This window comes from Typha latifolia, chromosome 1, assembly GCF_019914945.1.
Source record: "Typha latifolia isolate L0001 chromosome 1, TyphaL0001v2, whole genome shotgun sequence".
In the NCBI taxonomy this organism is placed as follows: Eukaryota; Viridiplantae; Streptophyta; class Magnoliopsida; order Poales; family Typhaceae; genus Typha; species Typha latifolia.
Window position 1 is genome coordinate 12,377,108 of NC_133086.1, and position 23,770 is coordinate 12,400,877.

General features: G+C 38.3%; 1 protein-coding gene across 1 annotated transcript; it reads left to right on the top strand.

The window, feature by feature from the left end:
* The first annotated feature begins 12,881 nt into the window (after positions 1-12,881).
* On the top strand, positions 12,882-18,232 carry LOC140787239 (probable polygalacturonase At1g80170). The gene is made up of 9 exons (XM_073136089.1): positions 12,882-13,336; positions 13,744-13,872; positions 14,002-14,172; positions 14,295-14,315; positions 15,243-15,450; positions 16,429-16,510; positions 16,738-16,846; positions 17,005-17,121; positions 17,664-18,232. Exons 1-9 carry the CDS (start codon positions 13,067-13,069, stop codon positions 17,955-17,957), a joined length of 1,401 nt encoding a protein of 466 aa, XP_072992190.1. The 5' UTR covers positions 12,882-13,066; the 3' UTR covers positions 17,958-18,232.
* The last annotated feature ends 5,538 nt before the right edge of the window (positions 18,233-23,770 follow it).

Consider the following 23,770-nt stretch of genomic DNA (forward strand, 5'->3'; position numbering starts at 1 on the left):
CGGAAGGTCACCTATCGATACGGCTGTAATCACACAAACACCCAACTACCGATGTCGAACTCCTGCTCCCTATGGCTGCGATCATAAACTTGCTTCATGTGGTCTTGAGCAAGTTTAAGATGAGCATGCAATCTCCTCAATGTGGCATCTTTATCCATCAACGCTAAGTCCACCTCCGTCCGATCTGCCGATGCCACTGGATCAAAAGCGCATAACGTCAGAGCCGTGCGTCCATACACCACCTCAAATGGAGTCATGCCAATGCTGCTATAGTAGGCAGTGTTATAAGACCACTCTGCCCACGGTAAGAACTCCAACCGTCGTCTTGGCATCTCTTTAACAAAGCACCTCAAGTACTGCTTAATGCCTCGATTGACCACCTCGGTTTGGCCATCCGTCTATGGATGGTAGGCCAAACTGAAGTTCAACCGAGTCCCCTGTAATCTAAAAAACTCTATTCAAAAGTCGCTCATAAATACACGATCATGATCCAAGACAATCGTGCGTGGCATGCCATATAACCGAGCAGCATCTCTAACAAAACTTTCAGCCACCATAGTTATGATCTTTTCTTATTGCATTAGGTGTTTATTTTTATTAAAAAAAATATTTTGTAGGTCGCATTCGAACGCAAGTGGAGTCGCGTTCGAATGCCCTTGTGAACGCCCGCGTTCGAATGCCTTGTGAACGCCCGCGTTCGAATGCCTTGTGAACGCCTGTGTCGCGTTCGCAAATCCAGTGAAAGGGCTTTTTTTAGTGTATTCGAACGCGATTGGGCGCGTTCGAACGCAATCGACGGGAATCCTCTAGAATTAGGGTTTCATATTGTTTTAAGACTTATTAGCTAGCCTCTAGAAATATGTGGATGGCAACCAACTTCATTATGCTATTGGATTCTTAATTTCCTGCCTCCTATCTTCTCTCTAGACTCCTCCCTCTTCCATTTTCACCATCTTTCCACCTCTACCATTGGCAAGGTTTCTCCTCGCTTCTAATCTCCCTTGTCTGTCGAGTCACCTCTCTTCTTTGGGATCTCGACCACTTCGTTCTCTTCGTCTACTTCCCTTAATCACTTCCACAATCCACCCTCATCTTCATACCCATCCATAACCCTAACATCCACTTCACCCGTCACCACCACCATCACCCATGTTATTTTGTGTTTTCGTCCTTGCTACAATTCAAATTTTATGATTACTGGAGTTACAGATCCAACTAAATTGGTTTCATAATTTTTTGATTACCAGAGAATATCTGACGAATATTTTCCCACGGTTGCACGGACTGATTCTTACAATAAATTTAGATCTTAAGGAATTGTACCGTAGCCAATCTTTTGGTTCCAGAACCTAACAATATGGTATCAGAGCCTATCAAGTGGTATCAGAGCTTATCAAATTGGTATCAGAGCCTATCAATTGGTATCAAGAATCTTATAATTTGGTATTAGAACAGGCGAACCTCTGACCTCCATTAATGGTTGAAACAAGGAAGATGACATCAATGAGGAGACCTATGGAGAGCACACCGACAAGGGAGGGCTCAATGTACGATGATCCTAACCATGAGGCTGATTCCTTTGGAGCGACCACGGCAGGACTGAGTCAACCAACGTCTATGGGTTCGAATATGGATGAAATTAGGGGCATGTTCCAAACATTGTTGCATAGAGTTGACAACATGCAAAAGGATCACAATGAATTCAAGAAATATGTCGTGAATCGATTGGGTTCGTCATCTCCTTGATGACGAACGAAGTTTCAAGAAGGACCAGCGGTGGTACCCCATAGAACCGATACTGCACAGGTCCAGGTGTGTCAAATGAGTGTCAATGATCCCCTCCTATCTATGCCTTCACATCATCCCCCACCTCCGTTACAAAACCCAAGACCGATGGTGGTGGAACCCGAGAGGCGTGCGGCACCGGTGCGCTTCGCCGATGAGGAGGATTAGCACTTTGAAGATGAGGTTGATCCCTATAGAGATGGTGATGGACATGCTCGAGGATTTAGAGAAGGTGATCAACATGCACAAAGGTTTAGACCTGAACTAAGGATCTTTCGAGAACCTGACAATGCTATTCAAGGGAGAACCGCATATTTGGACTTTCTAAAATTCCTAGGCAGTGATCCAACAGATTGGGTATTTCAAGTTGAATAATATTTTGATTGTCAAGGAATAGCGGAAGATGCAAAAGCCCGGATGGCAAGCTTCCACCTCCAAGGAACGGCATTTCATTGGTATAGATCAGTTATTCGTGGTGGTGGATTTACCGGATGGGCTGATTTTTTTACGAGGATTACACATAGATTTGGGGCGGTGGCATATGAAGATTTTGCTACCACATTAAGCAAGATGGTTTAAAGGACTACCGTATTGGAGTACCAAGCTGCGTTTGAAAGAGATAGTAGTCGTTGTGAGCCACTGTGGCCTGAACGTACATTGATGAGTACATTTATTTTAGGGCTGCGAGAGGAGATACAAGCAGATGTTCATGCTCTATGTTCTACTACTCTTGAGAAGGCTTTTGATAAGGACGTGAGGATGGAACAAAAGCATAGGGCTTTAAGGATGGCAACAAAAAATAATTGGGGCAACTAAGATGGGCGGTTTGCACCTAGAATGCCGACTGAAAATTCTACGGTTTTAAAAATAGAGGCTATGACTACTAGACCACGAACACCTTTGAGACCTTCTTTCGATGTTAGAGGAGGCACAAGACGGGCCGTTCGAACTCTCACACCTGCCCAGGTGGAGGAGCGAAGAGCGAAGGGCCTTTGCTTTCGATGTGATGAGCATTTCACCCCCGGTCATCAATGTTCTAAACCAATTGGGAGTGTGATGCTTATCGATGGTCCTAAGGAGGATGATGAGATTGATGATGATGGAGAGTGTCCAGAGGAGACCCATGAGGAGGCCGTTGTGGAGGGCGTTGAGGAAGATATCCAAGCTAAAATAACGATGCATGCATATTCGGGTACTTCCACGCCGAGGACGTTACGAGTAGACGAACTCGTTAGAAAGCATTATATGCACATCCTCATCGATTTGGGGAGTACACACAATTTTCTAGACGAGAGGCTAGTGAGGAGATTAGGTTTCGATGCTGAACTGACTACGAGATTTGACGTTGTTATTGGAGAAGGCACGAAGCTTAGGGCGAAGAGCTTATGTCGCCGAGTCGGTATACGGGTGCAAGGACACGACATCATTGTGGACTTGTATCCGTTGGCGCTACGAGGAGCGGACATTGTCGTTGGTGCTCAGTGGTTATAGAGTTTGGGACCTGTCACATTTAATTTCCAAAGCATGTGGATGAAATATAAACAAGGAAACAAAGATGTGCGGCTTGATAGTGTTCGGACTTCACTGATTCCTGCGATGCAGCCTATGGTCGGGCTGCTTGGTGCGTATGATTTAGCCTATCTTCTTCAGTTAGGACTAGTAGGAGATGAGCTTCAAACGAGTTCAGATACTATAATTGAATTGACTAATTTATTAAATAACTTTTCTGGACTATTTGAGGAGCTGCAAGAGTTGCCGCGGAGGAGAGCTGCAAGAGTTCCGCACCCACCTCAACAGCCTCCTCGTGGGCCTCCTCTAGACACTCTCCATCATCAACAACCTCATCATCCTCCCCGAGACCATCGATGAGCATCACACTCCCGATCAGTTTGGAACACCGATAACCGAGGGTGAAATGCTCATCACATCGAAAGCAAAAGCCCTTCACTCTTCGCTCCTCCACTTGGGCAAGTGTGAGAGTTCGAACGGGGGGTCTTATGCCTCCTCTAACATCGAAAGAAGGTCTCAAAGATGGTCGTGGTCTAGTGCTCGCAGTCGCTGATTTTGAAATCGTAGAATTTCCAGCCGGCATTCTAGGTATAAACCGCCCATCTCGGTTGCCCTAATTGGTTTTCGCTGCCATCTTTAGAGCCCTATGCTTTTATTCCATCCTCACAGCCTTCTCAAAGGCCTCCGAAAGAGTAGTAGATATAGTCTCGAACATCCGCTTATATCTCATCTCGTAACCTTGAAATAAATGTACTCATCAATGTCTATTCGAGCCAAGGTAGCTCACAACGACTACTAACTCTTTCAAACTAAGCTTGCTACTCTGATACAGCCATCCTCTAAACCATCTTGCTTAATGTGGCAGCAAAATATTCATGTCGCTGTCCCAAATCTGCATGTAATACTCCTACAAAAGTCAGCTCATTCGATAAATCCACTACCACAAAGAACCGATTTATACCAATGCAATGCCGTTCCTTGGAGGTGAAACCTTGCCATTTGGACTTTTGCATCTTTCGCTATACCTTGACAATTAAAATATTGTTCAACTTGAAACACCCAATCCGTTGGATCACTGCCTTTGAATTTTAGGCAATCCAAGTCTGCGGTTTTTCCCCGAATAGCATTGTCGAGTTCGCGAAAGATCCTTGGTTCAGGTCTAAATATTTGTGCAAGTTGATCCCCTTCTCTAAATCTTTGAGCACGTCCATCACAATTTCCAAAGGGATCAACCTCATCCTCAAAGTGCTAATCCTCTTCATCGATGAAGTGCACCGATGACGTACGCCTCTCGGGTTCCACCACCACCGATCTTGGGTTTTGCAACAGAGGTGGAGAATGATGTGTAGGCATAGGTAAGAGAGGATCATTGATACTCATATGACGCACCTAGACTTGTGGGGTATCAGTTCGATGAGGTCCCACTACTGGTCCTTCTTGAAACTCTGATCGTCGTTGAGATGACGAATCAAATCGGTTCATGACAGATTCTTTGAAATCATTGTGATCCTTTTGAATTGAGTCAACTCTATGCATCAATGTATAGAACATGCCCCTAAGTTCATCTATATTTGTACTCATTGACGTTGGTTGACTCGGCCTTGCCGAGATCGCTCCAAAGGAATCGACCTCACGGTTAGGGTCATCGTGGATTGAATTGATACGATTCGGACTTTACCGACGTCGTCTCGAGCATGGATTCACTTTAGGCATGTTTTTATTTCATGTTTTAGTGTTTAATTTCCATTAAAATAAGTTTTCTGTAAGTCGCGTTCGAACGTGGGTGGAGTGAGTTCGAACGCGGTTTGTGAACGGGGTTATGAACGTGGTGAAGAGAATGTACTGTGCGTTCGAACGCACTGTGAACGCCTGCATCGCGTTCGCAAATACCGACAGGCGCATTCGATCACGCGTTCGAATGCCTGCGTCGCGTTCACAAATCCAGAAGAGCTAATTCGGTGCGTTCGAACGTGGTCGGGCGAGTTCGAACGCGGTCGGCGAAAATTGTGTTTTAGGGTTAATGTGAGTTGTTGGTTAGCCTATAAAAGGATGTGTAGGGCAACCAAGATTATTATTGATTATTGAGATTGAGTTTTGCCTTGCCTCCTTCGTCTTCTTCGCTCCCGTTCTCTCAATCCCCGGCGACGCCGCTTCTAACCTCCCTCGTCCGGCTAATCACCCTAGTCCCTTAGGGGTGACCCTCTTCTCCCCCTTCGTCCAATCTATCCAACACTTGCCCTAATCCTTCCATCAACCACAACCCTTCCACCATCACTTTTCACCGGTGCCACCCCATTAACGCCGGTCCTCCACCATCCACCATTACCTAGGATCTCGTGCCTCCATCCACGGATCCAAAACAGAGCATCCTGATGTTCGTCCACTAAACGAATGATATCTCGAGATCCCCAACTCCGATTCGCCTGAAACTTGATTTATTGGAAAGCTCTTTTCCGGGTCTAAAACAAATCAAAATTTCACGTCGATCCGACTTCGAAATATTTCGGGATCTTATTTCAAAGTTCCGTGCAAGATCTAGTCCAGATCTGAGAATTAGAAAAGATCGATCTTTAGCCCTAAAGGAGAGATCGTATCAAGCTGGTATCAGAGCTCCATAGCCAGAGGTGTGATCGTGTCAAGCTGGTATCAGAGCTCCATAGCTAGAGGTGTGATCGTATCAAGCTGGTATCAGAGCCACCGTTCCTCCTATATCTTCAGATATGTGGGGAACCAATGCAGAAGATCATACCATGGAGGAGCTTGAGTCAGAGTTCAAAGATCGCTTCACAAACTTCAAACCTTGAGGACAAGGTTGTGGAAGCGTGGTGGATTGATACGATTCGGACTTCACCGACGTCGTCTCGAGCGTGGATTCACTTTAGGCGTGTTTTTATTTTATGTTTTAGTGTTTAATTTCCATTAAAATAAGTTTTCTGTAAGTCGCGTTCGAACGGGGTTGTGAACGCGGTTTGTGAACGGGGTTGTGAACGTGGTGAAGAGAATGTACTGTGCGTTCAAACGCACTGTGAACGCCTGCATCGCGTTCGCAAATACCGACAGGCGCATTCGATCACGCGTTCGAACGCCTGCATCGCGTTCGCAAATCCAGAAGAGCTAATTCGATGCGTTTGAACGCGGTCGGGCGAGTTCGAATGCGGTCGGCGAAAATTGTGTTTTAGGGTTAATGTGAGTTGTTGGTTAGCCTATAAAAGGATGTGTAGGGCAACCAAGATTATTATTGATTATTGAGATTGAGTTTTGCCTTGCCTCCTTCGTCTTCTTCGCTCCCGTTCTCTCAATCCCCGGCGACGCCGCTTCTAACCTCCCTCGTCTGGCTAATCACCCTAGTCCCTTAGGGGTGGCCCTCTTCTCCCCCTTCGTCCAATCTATCCAACACTTGCCCTAATCCTTCCATCAACCACAACCCTTCCACCATCACTTTTCACCGGTGCCACCCTATTAACGCCGGTCCTCCACCATCCACCATTACCTAGGATCTCGTGCCTCCATCCACGGATCCAAAACAGAGCATCCTGATGTTTGTCTACTAAACGAATGATATCTCGAGATCCCCAACTCCGATTCGCCTAAAACTTGATTTGTTGGAAAGATCTTTTCCGGGCCTAAAATATATTAAAATTTCACGTCGATCTGACGGCGAAATATTTTGAGATCTTATTTCAAAGTTCCGTGCAAGATCTAGTCCAGATCTGAGAATTAGAAAAGATCGATCTTTAGCCCTAAAGGAGAGATCGTATCAAGCTGGTATCAGAGCTCCATAGCCAGAGGTGTGATCGTATCATGAATCTTTCCTTGTCGATGTGCTCTCCATAGGTCTCATTGTTGATGTCATCTTCCTTGTTTCAACATTCCAATAGTATAATGAATTTGGCTACCATCCACATATATATAGAGGCTAGCCAACAAAACCTAAAATAATAAGTAACCCTAATTCTAGAGGATTCCCGTCGATCGCGTTCGAATGCGCTCGATCGCGTTCGAACGCGCTCGATCGCGGTCGAACGCACAAAAGACGTTCTCTGTATGTGAGAACACGATGCAGGCATTCGAATGCGGGCGTTCGAACTCGCCTAACCACATTCGAACACATATGCATTCTCTGTATTTGCGAACCTGTTGCAGGCATTCGCAAGGGCATTCGAACACGACCCCACCTGCGTTCGAACGCGACTTACATAAATTTTATTTTAATAAAAATAAACAACTAATGCAGTAAGAAAAGATCCTAACTAAATGTATCATAATGTTATGTAAAAAAGTGTTTTAAAGGAGATAAAGATAAATATTAATTTTATAGGAATATACACATATATTATAAATTATAGAAGGTTGTATGCATGCACGAAAAAAATTAAAAATAAAATAATGTATTCTTTACATGTGGTACGGATTTGGCAAAAATTACGAAAGTCAAACTAATATCCCTAGCTAAGATAAGTGTTAGTGAAGGTGTTGGCGATGGTATAGGTGATGATGAATTTGATAATTGAGTGGGTGTATCTGGGGTTTAGAGGGAAAGAGGAGGGAAGAGTGGTAGGCCTTACGGGACTAGAGTGGTAGGACAATCGAAGGAGAGAGGATGGCAATGACCTTTGTGAGAACGAGAGACGAGAGATATAAGAAGAAGAAAAGCTAAATATTCATCAATGACCTAAACTTGGCCGCTCTCCATATATTTAGAGGCTAGAAACTCAATAAACATTCAAAATAAGCCTAATTGAAATAGCATAGGCATCATGCATTCGAACAGCCCGGAGAGGCATTCGAACCTATTGATGAGACTTGGTCTTGGTTTTGGGAATTCTAATGCCTCGCCAGGCTTTTTGAATGCACCAAAACATGATGCTCTTGGCCTGCAATGCGTATAAACAGCCCAAAGGGTGTTTGAATGCTCGAGCCCAAGGCAAGGTATTCCTCCAAAAATGGCTATGATAAACAAGTTCAACTTAGGAAACTCAATGTATCTCATGAGGTGATTTGATCATAACCATATCCTAACATCCGCTAAGGGTATCAACATTCATCCAGTCTAGGTATCCATCTAGCTGATAGAACTCACATGAGGATAACTCAACACATACGCTCTAGCGAACAATATGTGTTCAAATATCTGTTGCGCACATAGACCATGGACTTGGGACGTAAGGCCATAGGATTGCATCTCTCGAATATTCTCATACTTTTTATTAACTATTCAATCAATGAGATTTCATATTAAATAATAAATTATTTGTATTTATCTAGTATTATAACGAATCATGCATTTTAGAAATTTATGTGGTAAGAAAGTCAAAGGAAATATAATGTAGTCTCAAATCCCATATCTGTCACATGCTTACTCATACTAAATATTAACTTGACATAAAATATAGACAACATATTCATCTTAAATCATCTCTATATGTTATCTAACAAATAAATGGTAAAAGTATGCTCATCTGCAATTATCTTTTTATATATTGATACGATTCGGACTTCACCGACGTCGTCTCGAGCTTGGATTTACCTTAGGATAAGATTGAGTTTTAGGATAAGATTGAGTTTTAGGATAAGATTGTGTTTTAGGATAAGATTGTATTTTAGGATAAGATTGTGTTTTAGGATAAGATTGAGTTGTTGGTTAGCCTATAAAAGTATGTGTAGGGCAACCAAAATTAGAATTGAATATTGAGAATTGAGTTTGCCTTGCCTCCTTCGTCTTCTTCGCTCCCGTTCCCTCAATCTCCCCGGCGACGCCGCTTCTAATCTCCCTCGACAGGCCAATCACCCTAGTCCCTTAGGAGTGGCCCTCTTCTCCCCCTTCTTCCAATTTATCCATCGCTATCCCTAACCTTTCCATCATCCATAACCCGTCCACCATCACTTTTACACCGGTGCCACCCCATCAACACCGGCCCTCCACAATCCACCATTACCCAGGATTTCGTGCCTTCATCCACGGAATCCAAAAACAGAGTATCCTGACGTTCGTCTACTAAACGAATGATATCTCGAGATCCCCAACTCCGATTCGCCTGAAACTAGATCCGTTGGAAAGCTCTTTTCCGGGCCTACAACATATCAAAATTTCACAGTGATCCAACGGCGGGATATTTCGGGATCTTATCTTAAAGTTCCGTGCAAGATCGTAACAATCTGGTATCAGAGCCATAGCACCAAAAGAGGGTTCGTATCAAGCTGGTATCAGAGCCTATAGCCGAGGAAGGATCGTACCATATATGATCATGTAATCATACTAGAAGCCAAAACAAAATATATACATATAAATATATAATATATTCTAATATAGGAAGCAATCTATGGGGTAAGAGTTCTCACTGTCTAATTAGAAAATATAAATCACATTCTCCTATCCGTTAACGAAATGTCTACTTATTGCTAGCAAGGTCCAAGAGGTCTTAAATAAAGGGTTTGGGATTAATGATGGCAGCCCGACATGGATGATCTGAGATAGTTGGCACTGATAGAGAGAGACGGAGGAGAACACGAGAGAGATGATACACCTTGCTAGAGTCTTTTCTTATTGCATTAGTTATTTATTTTTATTAAATAAATTTTCTATAGGTCGCGTTCTAATGTGAAGGAGGCACGTTCGAACGCCTTTGCGAACGCCTACATCAGTTCGCAAAAATAGATAACACAAAAAATATGTTCGAACGCGATTAGATGCGTTTAAATGCCCGCGTGCGAATGCCTGCATCAGTTTGCATCCATAGAGAACATCTTTTGTGCATTTGAACATGGTTGGGCGTGTTCGAATGTGACCGACAGGAGTCTACTAGAATTATGGTTTTATTATTATTTTGGCTTGTTGGTTACCATCTATAAAGGTGTGGATGGCAGCCAAAATTATTATGCTTAATGAATATTGGTTTCTTCCCTCCTCTATCCTCTCTCTAGTCCCTCTTCCCTAATCTCCCTCCTCCCTCTTCACTATCAGCCACCTCTACCGTTGGCAAGGTCCTATCTATTTTCTAACCTCCCTCGTTTGTCGAGTCCTCCCTCCTTCTTGGGATCTCGACCACTTCTCCTTTGTCTTTACCCCTTAAACTACATCAACCATCCACCCTCATCTCATCATCCATAATCCTAACATCCACTCCACCCGTCACCACCACCTTCTTTCGTACTCTATCATGTTTTCATCTTAGTTTTAGTTCAAATTTGTGAAGGGAGTAAATACAAAAAAATCGTAGATTAGGAAGTTACGGATCGATTAAACTTGGTTTCATAATTTTCTGACTACGGGAGAATATTTGGTAAATATTTTTCTTTGGTTACGGGGACTACTTCCTATAATCAATTCAGATCTTGAAGGGATCGTCCCGTAACCTATCAAAAAATGAGATAGATAGAGAAAGAAAAGGAGAGAAAAGGAAGTCGGTGGGGGACTTGGGTTCTACGGTGGCGGTGGTGGTTGTGAGGCTCGCTTTGCCAAGTTGGCCCAGCTTGGTTGGCCGGGTCGATAGTTAGGGGCTCGTGGTGCCCTTAGTGCATACCACAATATATCTTGGCATGAGGCCACTATGGCCGGCAACATCATGCCTTGCAAATATTTTTTTAAGGTTGGGTTATTATAGGTTCTACGTTTGCAACTAGGGGCGCATGGTGCCTCGTAGCACACGCCACTGCATAGCTTAGTACAAGGTTGGCCACGTCGTGCCATGCAAATTTTTTTTAGGCTAGGTTATTACATATATACTTATCTTCATATGTGTAAAAACACACATACACAAATATATATATATATATATATATATATATACACACACACACACATAATAGTATATCTTTGGTATGAGCGTTAAGTGGCATGCCACTTATCTTGAGTGATTCAGCACATATTCTCTTAGGTATAGTGTGTACAATCCTTAGGGTATGTTTAGTTTGAGTTTAAGTCCTAAATGTGACTAGTTGACCCTATTTCTTGGTCATGATTTATGTACTATGAACTAAGCTAAGAAAATATGGTGTTTAATTGTGAACTAGTCTATAATATATTTACTATTTATGATGTGATGTGAAAATATAAAAATTATGTTAGTTTTAGAGGAATATAGATGATCTATAGAATTAATGGGCCAAAATACATTTTAACTTTGAAATTAAAATTTAAAAATATTATTTTTTATAAATAAAAGAACTTTTAAATTATATATTTGCGGGCTTACAAGCACCATGTAAGCTCGTAAGTGGGCTTACATATTATTATTATTCTTTTCTATAATTTTATTTTTCTAAAATAATAAGATTAATTTTTTTTAATAATAACATAAATTTACTATTTTTATTTTTCTTTTGTTTTTGGTTATAAGCCATTGTGTAAGGGCTATATTATTTTTTTATATTTTTCAAGAAGTTGTTCTTATAGCAAACTTTATTAAAAAAGAAAGTCACTTATTGCAGGCTTAAAAGCTAACAAGTCACTACTTTATAATTTATTATGGATTTAGTAAGTTTTAAAAAATATTGGAGGAAAATATATTTAGTTTGGAGAGAAATTAGAGATTGATGAGAGAAGTTAGATTTGAAATAAAGATGTAATTATTAATTTGGTGTGACATGAAAATATGAAAAATATTTATTTCTTTTACCGAAATTGAGTATGTGATCATACAAATAGTATCAAAATATTATTATTAAATTTATAAAATATAAATGAAAGTCAGTCATTTAAAACTCATTTTAAACCTATTAGTAAATTACGTTAACTAATAAATTTTAGTTTTTTTTACGGTCTGTAAGAATATTCTTTTCAGGTTTTTTTTAATTTCTGTGAGCCATGGTGAAAGAAGCTCTTTATAATAAATAAATAAATAAATAATATATATATATACTTTTTTGAAAGAGAGAGAGGAGAAAGTGCGCCGGGAGACACGAGAGAATATTAAAAGACACTAAATAAGTAGATTTAAGTCATGTCAAAAAAAATTATAATTTATTTCGGGAGTGAAATTAATTAAAAATAAAAAAAAGATTTAGTTACTGAGCCTGAGGGTCCTGATTAAATTCTGGGATCCTGAAGTCAAAACAGGGCAAGGATTTTAGTTAACTCCGGGTGAGCTTGCCCAATTTTCTTATAGGAGCTTGTTCACTAATAAGAAATTTATATAGACCTCATGTATGCCCTTTCACTCCTATGAGTGACACGGATGATCTGTCAGAAAGCTGCCAACATCCACTGGATTATGGTGGGCATACATGGAATGTTCAGTGTGGGGGCGGCGCTCACGTACGGAGACCAGGTCCTATAACCTGTCTGTCAGACTACAAACATATTAATTAATTCTACGAAAAGAGGATGCATTAATTAATTGCAATAATATTGCATGGTAGGACCATCTATATTCTTGGCCTGCGGCTCCCAGTCGTGGAGTTTTAATCTCTCTAGTACGTAAGCTTTAACTCTATTTGGTGGATGAGTAAAGCATAAACAAGCGGCAAAAGAGAAGGCAGCTGTCTCTATTCAATTTCCCTTATACTGCAAGAGTCCGAAAGAGACCACCACCACCACTCTCATACCGATGCCGCATTCTTCTTATTAACCCTTTCAAGCCAAGATACGTATCTGGAGAAACAGCAATCGAGATCATCCCTCCTTCAGTAACCTCCCACTCCTCGCATCCAATTCTCGAAGGTTTGGTTTCTTAATTTATAGCCGGGATCCTTTGCAGAATACCATAAGCCAACAACTTGGACCTCAGATAGACAATACGCAGTGAGTTCTGCAGCCAAAGAGAGGTCTAAAGATATGGAGATGAGCGTAACGTATCTTATCAAGCTTCTAGTGGTCTTGGTTATGTTGGCAAAACCAAAGTCCTATGTTTATGCCAGTGGCGACGATTACATCCGACAATTCTGGGATCAAGATGGAGAACAAGAGAAACAAGTAGCAGAAGAAGAGTGTGGGTGGGAAGAAGAACACCACCTCTCCTTGTGGGGAAGAGATAGGGCGGGAAGGATCCCGGTGAACGTGGATAGCTTCGGTGCAGTGGGTGATGGATTGGCAGACGATACCCATGTAAGCTTCGTTCGGCCCTTTTTTCTCCTTTCTGAGAGTGTGAGAGGAGAATAAGAATAATTAACATTCTGCCATGTCTATTCAAATAGGTATATGCCCGTTCAATTTTATTTTATTTATTTTTAGAGAGTTAGTAAGTACTTATGGTGTCCTAATTAAATTATAAAATCCTTACCGAAAGATAATTAAACTCTAGAACTGGATTGCTTAGTATATTCTTTTTCAAAAAAAAAAAATCCTAATTAATTTTATCAACATGGAGAAAGCTAAGCCAATGCTCATGCAACATGCATGCCAGAAGTAGTAAAAATAATTCACCCGGAAATGAGCAGCAATAAGAGGGCTTTGTTGACCGTTTTAATCTAGGCACACAGCTCAACTCTCCTTGTGCTTATTAATTCTTGTAGGCCTTCATAAGTGCTTGGAACATGGCATGCTCTTCTAAGAATGCAGTTTTCCTGGTGCCTGAAAACCGCCTTTATAAAGTCAATGCCACCAAGTTCAAAGGGCCATGTCAAAGCAGACTAATTATCCAGGTAATACTTGTTACTTTTCTCAGGTATATGATAGCTTTTTCTTTATTAAGGACATTAATTCTTAGAACAATAAATAAATATATATATGTGGGCCTTTTCAACTGAAGAAAGCATATTGGTTTGGAATAGGTGCAAGGAACCATTGTTGCTCCAGATGAGCCCAAAGACTGGGATCCCAAGAGCCCACGGGCATGGCTCACTTTCTCCAAGCTGACCGGGGTTAGAATGCAAGGAGGAGGGGTTATTGATGGTTCTGGAAGTAAATGGTGGGCCTCATCCTGCAAGATCAATAAGACTAATGTAATGCGACCTAATTCATCGACCCTATATCTAACATTCACTTCCTTCTATTTCGATGGATGATTTCATTTAATAGTTTTTAATCCCACCCTTTGTTTTTCCTTCATTTCTGTGATTTGCAGCCATGCAGAGGAGCTCCGACGGTAAATTCCACACGCTGTTATTATTACTTGGAAAGCCATATGGTAGAAAGCTTCATAACTGGCCTGCAATATATTTTATTTTTCTTTCTCTTTAACAGTTAGTTATACACGACTAGTGCCGGGAATGAGCCAAGACACAGACAGTGTTGGGAATGTTTCAAGACATCCCATTAATTATTTACTTAGAGAAATTATAATTTATCCCATGTGGTTTCAACTTACTCTAGGGTACTTCAAACTTAAGCAACTAACTTTGTTTTGATCTAACGGGGACATAAAAAAAATTAATCCTCCCCGTATCAATAGTCTGATTTATATATAGAGAGTTAATTTGATTATATTACTATTCATTCATGTAGGAAAGAAAATATTGGTGTTAATGAAATACCGTTAGTTTTAAAAGGAACAAGCAAAATGAGCTCAAGTAACACCATCAGGGTATCGTGCCTTTGAATCTACGTTAGGTTAGGGCTTTAATTGCGGTTCTAGTAAGCAATGAGTGAAATTTACATGTCATTAGCCTTGTTCAACATTGTGCAACTTCCTCGTCTTGCCTTTTGTGGTAGATGCCACTTACGTATATATGATGTACCTGTGAGTACCGTCAACTTCAATATGGAATCTGAATCTTGTGATCCTCATGGATACCGATACCAGCTTGACTGGCATGCAGCAATCATCGCTTTATTCAGTGGATGGTAAAGTGCAGGTTGCCTTTAGCTTAAGAGAACAGAAACAGTTTCCAATAAAGAAATGATATAGCTGAATGACGGTAGGATTTGAAAATCACTTCACACTTCTAGCCATTTAATTATGCTTCGAAGACATGATAAATTACCAGAAGAATACCTTGAGGCTTTCACTCAGTAGTATGTATATTAATTTATTGCAACACAACAAACAAGTCACCATTGTTCATGGTTGCAGGCACTCACCCTGGATTCATGCTCAGGGGTAAGAGTGAAGGACCTCACTATACAGAGTGCCCAACAGATGCATTTCACCATTTCTAGATCTGATGCCATAAGAGTGTCTGGTGTGCATATACGGTCTCCCAGAGATAGCCCCAACACAGATGGCATTCATATCAGCGACTCCACAAATGTGGCCATCCAGAACTGCCGAATAGGAACAGGTAACTTTTCCTGGAAGAAATTCTTTGTTTTGTTGGATAAAAAGTTGACATGAATTTAGCTAAATCCACTGTGTGTGTTCTCGACATGAAATATTGTTCAGGAGTAATAAGTGGTGACGACTTGTATCTCAGGGGTTGCTTCCAGAGTTTTTGACTATTTTTTCACATGTCTAACTCACCTGGATAATTAAATACGAGAGACTATGTGACTTTTGCCATGCTAACAAAATTGCTGAATGGATAGTGACTTACGTGAAAATTTCTCCTCCCAATACTTAGAAGTTTATTCAACAATTTTTAATTTTCCACATTAAATGGATGAATCAGAAGCAACTTATACTTGGAACTCACTATTAGGTACAACAGTTTTGTAGATGCAGCAAAACACACTAGTTTCGTATTTATGTTTTGAAGTGCTAGAAGCTTAAAAAAGCTTGGGAGGGCTAGTTTGGTGAAAAACTCTTGCTTTACTTTGAGTGTCTACTGATTAGGGTCATAAGTGCTGATAATTTTCACAAGCAAATATACTCTACAAGCCACAGTATTGCATGCAAAAAACATATCTTTGCTCAAATACAAATTTTTGCAAGTGGACTACCCCTTTACTTTCTCTTGCATTTCTTCATCCAAGTTCGGAACTAATAAGAAAACTAGACTGTAGATGATGATTTTAATAAAATGTGCTAGATATGATGTAATAGCAAGCTTGCAGCAAAATAGATTTTTCATCTGCACAATTTTGCTCGAGTGATAAAGCCAACAGAAATAAAATTTCAACTTTTCCGTAATAATTGTCTTATGCTATTAGACAAATACTGCTCTTGTTAGATGAAATTGGTGATCTTTAAACAAATATTGTTCACTTTCTTCTTTTTTAGTATTAATAGCACTAAATTGTTTCTAGATCCTTTACCATTCATGATTTGTTTCATCGATGAAACATGTATTCATTAATGAGTAATATGTCTTATGGAATAGGGGACGATTGTATCTCAATTGTGAATGGCAGCACCAATATCAAGATGAAGCACATTGACTGTGGGCCAGGGCATGGCATCAGGTAACTTTGTCTTGAATGTGCACGAACAAGGAACTAAATCAAGAAGAAAAGAAGTATAGAACCATATCAGCAGATAATTATAAAACCTGAAGGAATGCACCTGCACCCTACACCACTGGAAGTGCTTGTATTGACTCATTGTTTTTTTAGCTAGCATTCCTGAATACTAGCCCACCTCAGATTTCTTTTATTGCAATACAATGTCATTAAATTGAATTTGATTTCAGCATAGGGAGCCTTGGGAAGGACAATACAACTGTTGTAGTTACAGGTATTGTCTTGGATACAGCAACACTCACAGAAACTTCAAATGGTCTAAGAATCAAGACTTGGCAGGTATGCTTGATGCTCTATCCTTCCTAAAGAAAATAGATCTGAAAATAGACATTCCTGGTACCTATATATTGAAAAAGATAAGAAATTGTAAATGATTGACAAGAGATGAATTAAGCAACTTATGGAGGAAGTAAATTATCATCTGAATGTTTGAACAGGGAGGATCAGGCTATGTCAAATCAGTGCGTTTCGAGAACGTAAAGATGAATGATGTTGAGAACCCAATCATCATTGACCAATTTTACTGTGATTCACCAACTACTTGCAAGAACCAGGTATCTGTTTAACCATAAACTGGAAGATGAAAAACAACATCTTGTGGGAAAACATGACAAATACTGCTTGCTAAATACTGCTTGCTGAAAGATGAACATTGTCAAAAAGAAAACCTGCAAAAATTTAATTGAGTGATGTAAAAGAATCCAACCTAGCATGCTCAAAATAATTACATAAAAATTGGTGAAGTTTACAAATTTGGACTTGAAAGTATGAGCCAGCTATGCTTGCACCTAGACAACTTAAACTAACAAATAAGTGGAGCGATCATGGTTTAATGAAGCAAATGAAGGCATTCTTACTATACTTTAGGCAGCCTTACTATGCTTGTTAGATAACAAATAATACTGAAATGTAAGCAGCTTCTACATATCACCAGCTGCTTTGAAAAACTCACAATATCACTTAGTCAATAAAAAGGGTACAAGGAAAAGAATAATTTCAATCAGCTATGTCTCTTTGACTTAGACTAACCTTGCTTGTCAATGTTATGTATGAGTAAGCTAATTCTTGATGTTCATTGTATATGGCAATTCTCCAGACATCAGCAGTGAAGATAAGCCAAGTCATGTACCGGAACATAAGTGGGACCTCAAGAACTCCGAATGCCATGAAATTTGCTTGCAGTGATTCAGTCCCATGCAGCAACATTGTATTAAACAACATTAATCTTGAGAGAGAAAATGGCAATGCAGAAACTTTTTGCAATTGCGCCATGGGATTTGACTACGGATTCGTACAGCCTGCAGCAGATTGCCTGAGAAACAGCGCATGTGATGGGACCAAAAATGCGGGCCAAAAGCAAACTTATGAAATCATCCACACAGAGCTATGATTTTTAGATGTCAAAGTGCACATTTGGCTATCCAACAACAGTTGATTGATAATTGAAGATCATCATATATCAGTGAAGACAGATTCTCTGCATCTGTGAGTTATGGAAGATCTAAAAGGATTCAGTTGAAAGATTCCAAGCTATTTAAAACATTTCATACTAAACTAGCAATTGTTTGTGTCATAATAGATACTGTGTCGTGAATGGGAGTCCATGTAGTAATTAGCGTCAAAGATATTATTTATGATCTTATAAGGATCAACAGTCATTGTTTTCGTGCTTTGAAAGTCCACAATTTGATGACATCCTCAGTTACAGGTAAAAAATTATGTGTACATAAGAATTTATTATTAATACAAAGTAACGCTTGCTTTATAGTTATATGAATTTATGCAACAGTGATTCTTCAGAATTCAGATGTGCTGAAAATAGTTAAATACAGAGTATGAAAAGTATACCGAGCAAGGAAGCATGAAGCTTGGTATGCAACTATTAAGAAAAGGGCCTTATTCTGAAGGGATTTGATCATAGTTTTCAGTTTCGGTCGATCCTGAGTGGGATTGGCCAAAATGGATCGGGATCCAACGTTTCGGCCTCTATAGGTGGCTGCAGCAGACAACTACAGCAACTAGAGAGAGAGGGAAAGAGGAAGAGAGAGAGGGGGGGAATGAAGAGAGAGTAAGGGAAAGGAAAAGATAGAAAAAAGAGAGAGGGAGAGAGAGAGACGGGAAAAAGGAAGAGAGTGACGGAGGGGGAAAGATAAAAAAAAAGGATGAGAGAGAGAGAAAGATAGAAAAAAAAAAGTGTGAAAGAGAATGGATATTTTAGTCACAGTTAGAGGGATAGGAAAGAAGAGAGGGAGGAAAATAGATTTTTACTTTTTAGGCTTTATATGTGAGTAATTATTATTTTTTATTTTTTTATAATTTTTTTTAAACTTTTAGACATTTTTCAAAAATTTTAATAATATTTAGAATTTTATTTAATTAAAATAGTCCGATCCGATACAGTCAGTTGATACGGCCGATACGTATATTTTTTCTGGACAGCCGATCCCGATCCCGATACCGATTTTTGGAACCTTTGGATTTAATCTTCTCCTTTTCACCTTGCAATTTTATTGCAGAATGAAAAGAAATAGATCCAGATTGCAGTCTCAAGCCCGGACTCCTACAAAGAGAGATGGGAATATAAATTAGTCCTTTGAGAAATAACACAATGAGATTGGCATCTTCAATTTCAAAATGAGATTCTCGAGCTTTCTAATAAAAAATTACACTTTAAAGTGACCATATTGCTAGACAAGTTTACCATCCTCTAGTAGGATTTTAGTAGGTTTTTGCTCAACCTCCCGTTATCTTACCATCATTGCCAGCAGTTCCTTGATGTCTATCCATCATTTACTCCTAAGTGCGGCAAAGCTAGCCAAATGAATATATTATTCAGTTTTCTTCGCCTTGAGAAATGTGACCTGCAACTTTCTTGAATCATAATGATGAACATGGCAAAGTGCCTGTTAAAATCACTGTGAAATGACTTGAGACTTCCTCAGGATCCTATCACTCAGCTTTATCTAGTGTCAAGGATTATTTATTATTAGGTCAATTAAAGATCTAAATAATTAATTATACACACAGTTTAGCTACTCTATTTCTTTGCCAACTGTGCTCAATTCTATCCTGACTATTCCCTTTGTGACGAGAGTATAACTAGGCACTATAATTGATGTAGTCAATCCAAGATACTTTCACTCTTCTTTCTGCCTTTTTATAGTTTGGTTCTCCTTGTTAGCGTTTCTATTTGAGCATCTTACAATATGATAAGTTAAAGAACAGCAAAAAGCTGCAACCAAATTACGAAACCCAAGTAACAAAGCTAAAGCCTCACTGTGGGGTGTTCACATCCAGAATTTCGCTCATCCCTATTGGCACTTCAAGCAAGTTATTAGTCTTAATTTCAACATTATTAAGCCCAATAATTTATCACTTATCTATTATCTTTTTCAAATATTTTATTATAATTCATTACTCATTTTTCATCTCTCTCAAACATCTTATTATAATTTATCACTCTTCTCTCTCTACTCTCTCCTCTCTTATCGTATTTTCTTATTTTACACTAAATAAATAAAATTCAACTTAAACAGCATAAATATTAATAATTTAATATTTTATAAAAATAAACACATTTTGAAAAGTATTATTATTATTAAATATTAATTTTGTACACTTAAATATAAATATAATTATTTTAAAATTCTTAATAATATAGTATTTAATTGATATATCATTTTTTATAATTATCTTATTTAAAATAATTTTTATATATACTAATAACATCAAAATATAATATCAATATACTAATATTTTATCGACTTACATATTTACTCATAGATAAAATAATATATTTACTATTCAAACAATTTATTAACCTAATGAAATCTTTCTTTAAATATTAAAAGAAGAAATTTAAGGAAAAATTTAACATAATATTATCAATAATCTCATGTTTAAGCTAAAATAAAACATATGAAAGTGTACATATTTTAATATTATTAATAATCTCAATTTACAAAGATATATAAAATAAATATGTTCCATTTAAACAAATTTTATTATTTTTTGAGTATAAAATATAATAATATTTAAAATATTATAAAATACAATAATATTTAGAATATTTAGAATATTTTAAGAATATTTTATTTTATTTTAAAAAAGAGGTGTTCAAATATATGATTATATGAATTTTGTGTGTATAAATGAAATAAACCATATGATGCTAGAGAATGTGTTAAATATTGTGGAGAAATTACACTAGCACAACACAACTCTTTTTTCCAACTTTTTTTAAATGAATTTGTACGAAATTAAATACCTTTGCATACCTAGAGCATTTCAGCTACAACAAGCATTGTATACATATTACACTAGCACAGCGTATCTAGTGCCCAACCATTGCATACATATAGTTTTATATAAGTTTTGTCCTGCATTGCATGCATAGCGCCTTATATATGCAAAGCAAGTGTCCAAGCATTGCATTTATACAACATTACATAGTTTTACCGAGCATTGCATACATAGAGCTCTGTATATACAATGCAAATGCTCGAGTATTCCATACTCATTTGCCTAGCATTGCATATGTAGGACACCTTCTATGTATTGTATATTACCATCATTACTTGGCAACGATAATGCATTAGCTATCTATTAGCATACAATGGATATGTAGGCAACAACCATAGTAATGTACGCTGGTAGGTGCGTAAAGCATGATAATGTAATGATATTGCTTGGCAACAATATTGCATTACATACCTACCAGCGCACAATGTATATGTAGGCTCCCATCATAGTAATGCGCACTGAGATGGGTAAAGCATGATAATGCAATGTTTCATGCATACATTGCATACCTACAATATGTTGTCTTTTCTCTATCTATCACATCAATCTATTTTAAATCAAATCGAATGGTATTTTAATAATTTTTTCTATTTTTTCATTCACTTTATATTACATCAAAAATAATTATTACACCTTTATTTCAGAATATAAGTAAATATAACAATAGTTATTCATAAATAAAAATTTTATTTTAGTAATAACAAATTAGCTTTTGCTTATTCCTCTTTGTTCCACTATATTCTCGATGCGAACAAGGCCTTAGTGTGTCAGATGAATGGCTTGACTAAAAAGTCCGTAATATGAGAAATAGGAAAATTTTAAATGCCTTAGATGAAGCTAATAAAAAAATCATTAGATTCAAATATACTGATAGGGCTCTGATACCAATTGTTAAGCTCTAATATCAAATAATATCCTCTGATATCACTTTGATAAACTCTGATACCAAATGATAAGCTCTGATACTAAATTGATAGGATCTGAAACTAAAAGATCGGCTACAGAACAATTCTTTAAGATCTAAATTTATTGCAAAAAGCAGTCCACACAACCGTGGAAAAATATTTGTCTGATATTCTCCGGTAGTCAGAAAATTACGAATCCAATTCGGTTGGATCCGTAACTTCCTGATCTACAACTTTTGTATTTATGTCCTTCGCAGATTCGAACTGTAGCATGAACTAAGATACGGAATAACGTGAGTGATGGCGGTGGTGACGGGTGAAGTGGATGTTAGGGTTATGGATAGGTATGGAGATGAGGGTGGATTGTGAAAGTAATTAAGGAGCTATTATTGTACGTACATGTAAAGAACTCAAACGTGAAAATGGTATCATAATACAATATAATGACAATGCTGCAGTTGTCATTGATCAAGAAGGAAATCCAAATGAGTCTTTCGTTGGACGCCTTGCCACAGCCGGATAAATCAACATATTGCTGCTTCGTCATCATGCCCTTAATGATAGATTTTGAAAAATACTTTTTATGTCATTCCCATTTAGGTTTGATTCGGACGAAGGGAACGAAGTGGATTCCCGTCGATCGCATTTGAACGAGCCCGATCACGTTCAAACGCACTCAAAAAGCCTCTTCTCTGGATTTGCGAACGCGACATAGGCGTTCAAATGCGGGCGTTCATAAGGCGTTCACCAAGCGTTCATAAGAGCGTTTGAATGCGACTCCACCTGTGTTTGAACGCGACCTACAGAAATTTTATTTTAATGATAATAAACACCTAATGAAATAAGAAAAGATCATAACTAAGTGTATCATATATCATCAAAAATTGCGGGATCTCACTTTTAGATCACAGTCCCAACTAAAAGTTACTACTCTATCCGAAAACAGATATGAATCATATGATTCTTTTTCTTTATTAAAGATTAATTCACACTTTGTGACCATAAACTTAAACCATGAACCAATTGCAAATAAAACAACTAAAATCACATTCAGGATCTGACCATTAGTCTCCTTGAAAAGACTGGATATTATTCATATCAGAAAAAATAGAACCCAAAAATAAAGTGTTCCATCAGCACATAATCATCAAAAAGATTGTTCACTGGATAGAGAAGATAGGTGACACCTAACTTGCAAGACAGCATCCATATATATAACCAAGTATGAACAGAATAGAGGTAGAAACAGTTTAGCTCAAATCCAACCTTCTTGGAAAACAAATACCTACATATCTTAGAACACAACAAGATGTAATTCAAAGGAAGGGATTCAACTGTCACTGCAGCTCCACATGTCCTTGGCATACTGATTCAAGAATATGGATGATAACATTAGTTGATCAACACAAAGTAAATATTTCTTACAGTTCTTTCTCTACCTAGAGGTGCATCTCAGGTGCATGATGGAGGTTTTCCTTATGCATGATCAATGTAAAACTCCGTATAGGCAACATTACTTGTATGGTCACATGTATTCAGGCAAGCTAGCATTAACTACATTCCAATAAAAGGTCACCTATTTATCAAAGTTACCACCAAAGACTTATCTGTATCCCTCTTAAGAAGGTGATACAAATCAAATCAAATCGGATCACATCAAAAGGAGATTAGGCTCAATGGATTGAGTCTAATTATTTTATTTGATTATTTGGTTTAGTTAGAGTCTTAGTAAGTTAGGATTTTATTTAATTAGCTAAATTCAGCTTTGCACAATTTCAGAAAAATATTAGTATAATATTCTACACATGACTTAAATATTCATGACTTCTCCAGATTTGGAATCTATCTATGACAAAATGAAAGCTTAATCCGAGAGTTAATCGAAGAAGATAAGGAATACTGATTTAGTTGGTTTGTTAGGGTTTCATATTGTTTCAAGACTTGTTGACTAATCTCTATAAATATATGGATGGCAGCCAACTTCATTATGAAATTA

Excerpts from the sequence above, each read along its gene's own strand:
- LOC140787239 (XM_073136089.1), top strand. The coding sequence starts at position 13,067 with ATGGAGATGAGCGTAACGTATCTTATCAAGCTTCTAGTGGTCTTGGTT. Across the intron at positions 14,173-14,294 it reads GCAAGATCAATAAGACTAAT|CCATGCAGAGGAGCTCCGAC; the intron begins GTAATGCGACCT and ends TGTGATTTGCAG. Across the intron at positions 16,847-17,004 it reads TAAGAATCAAGACTTGGCAG|GGAGGATCAGGCTATGTCAA; the intron begins GTATGCTTGATG and ends ATGTTTGAACAG.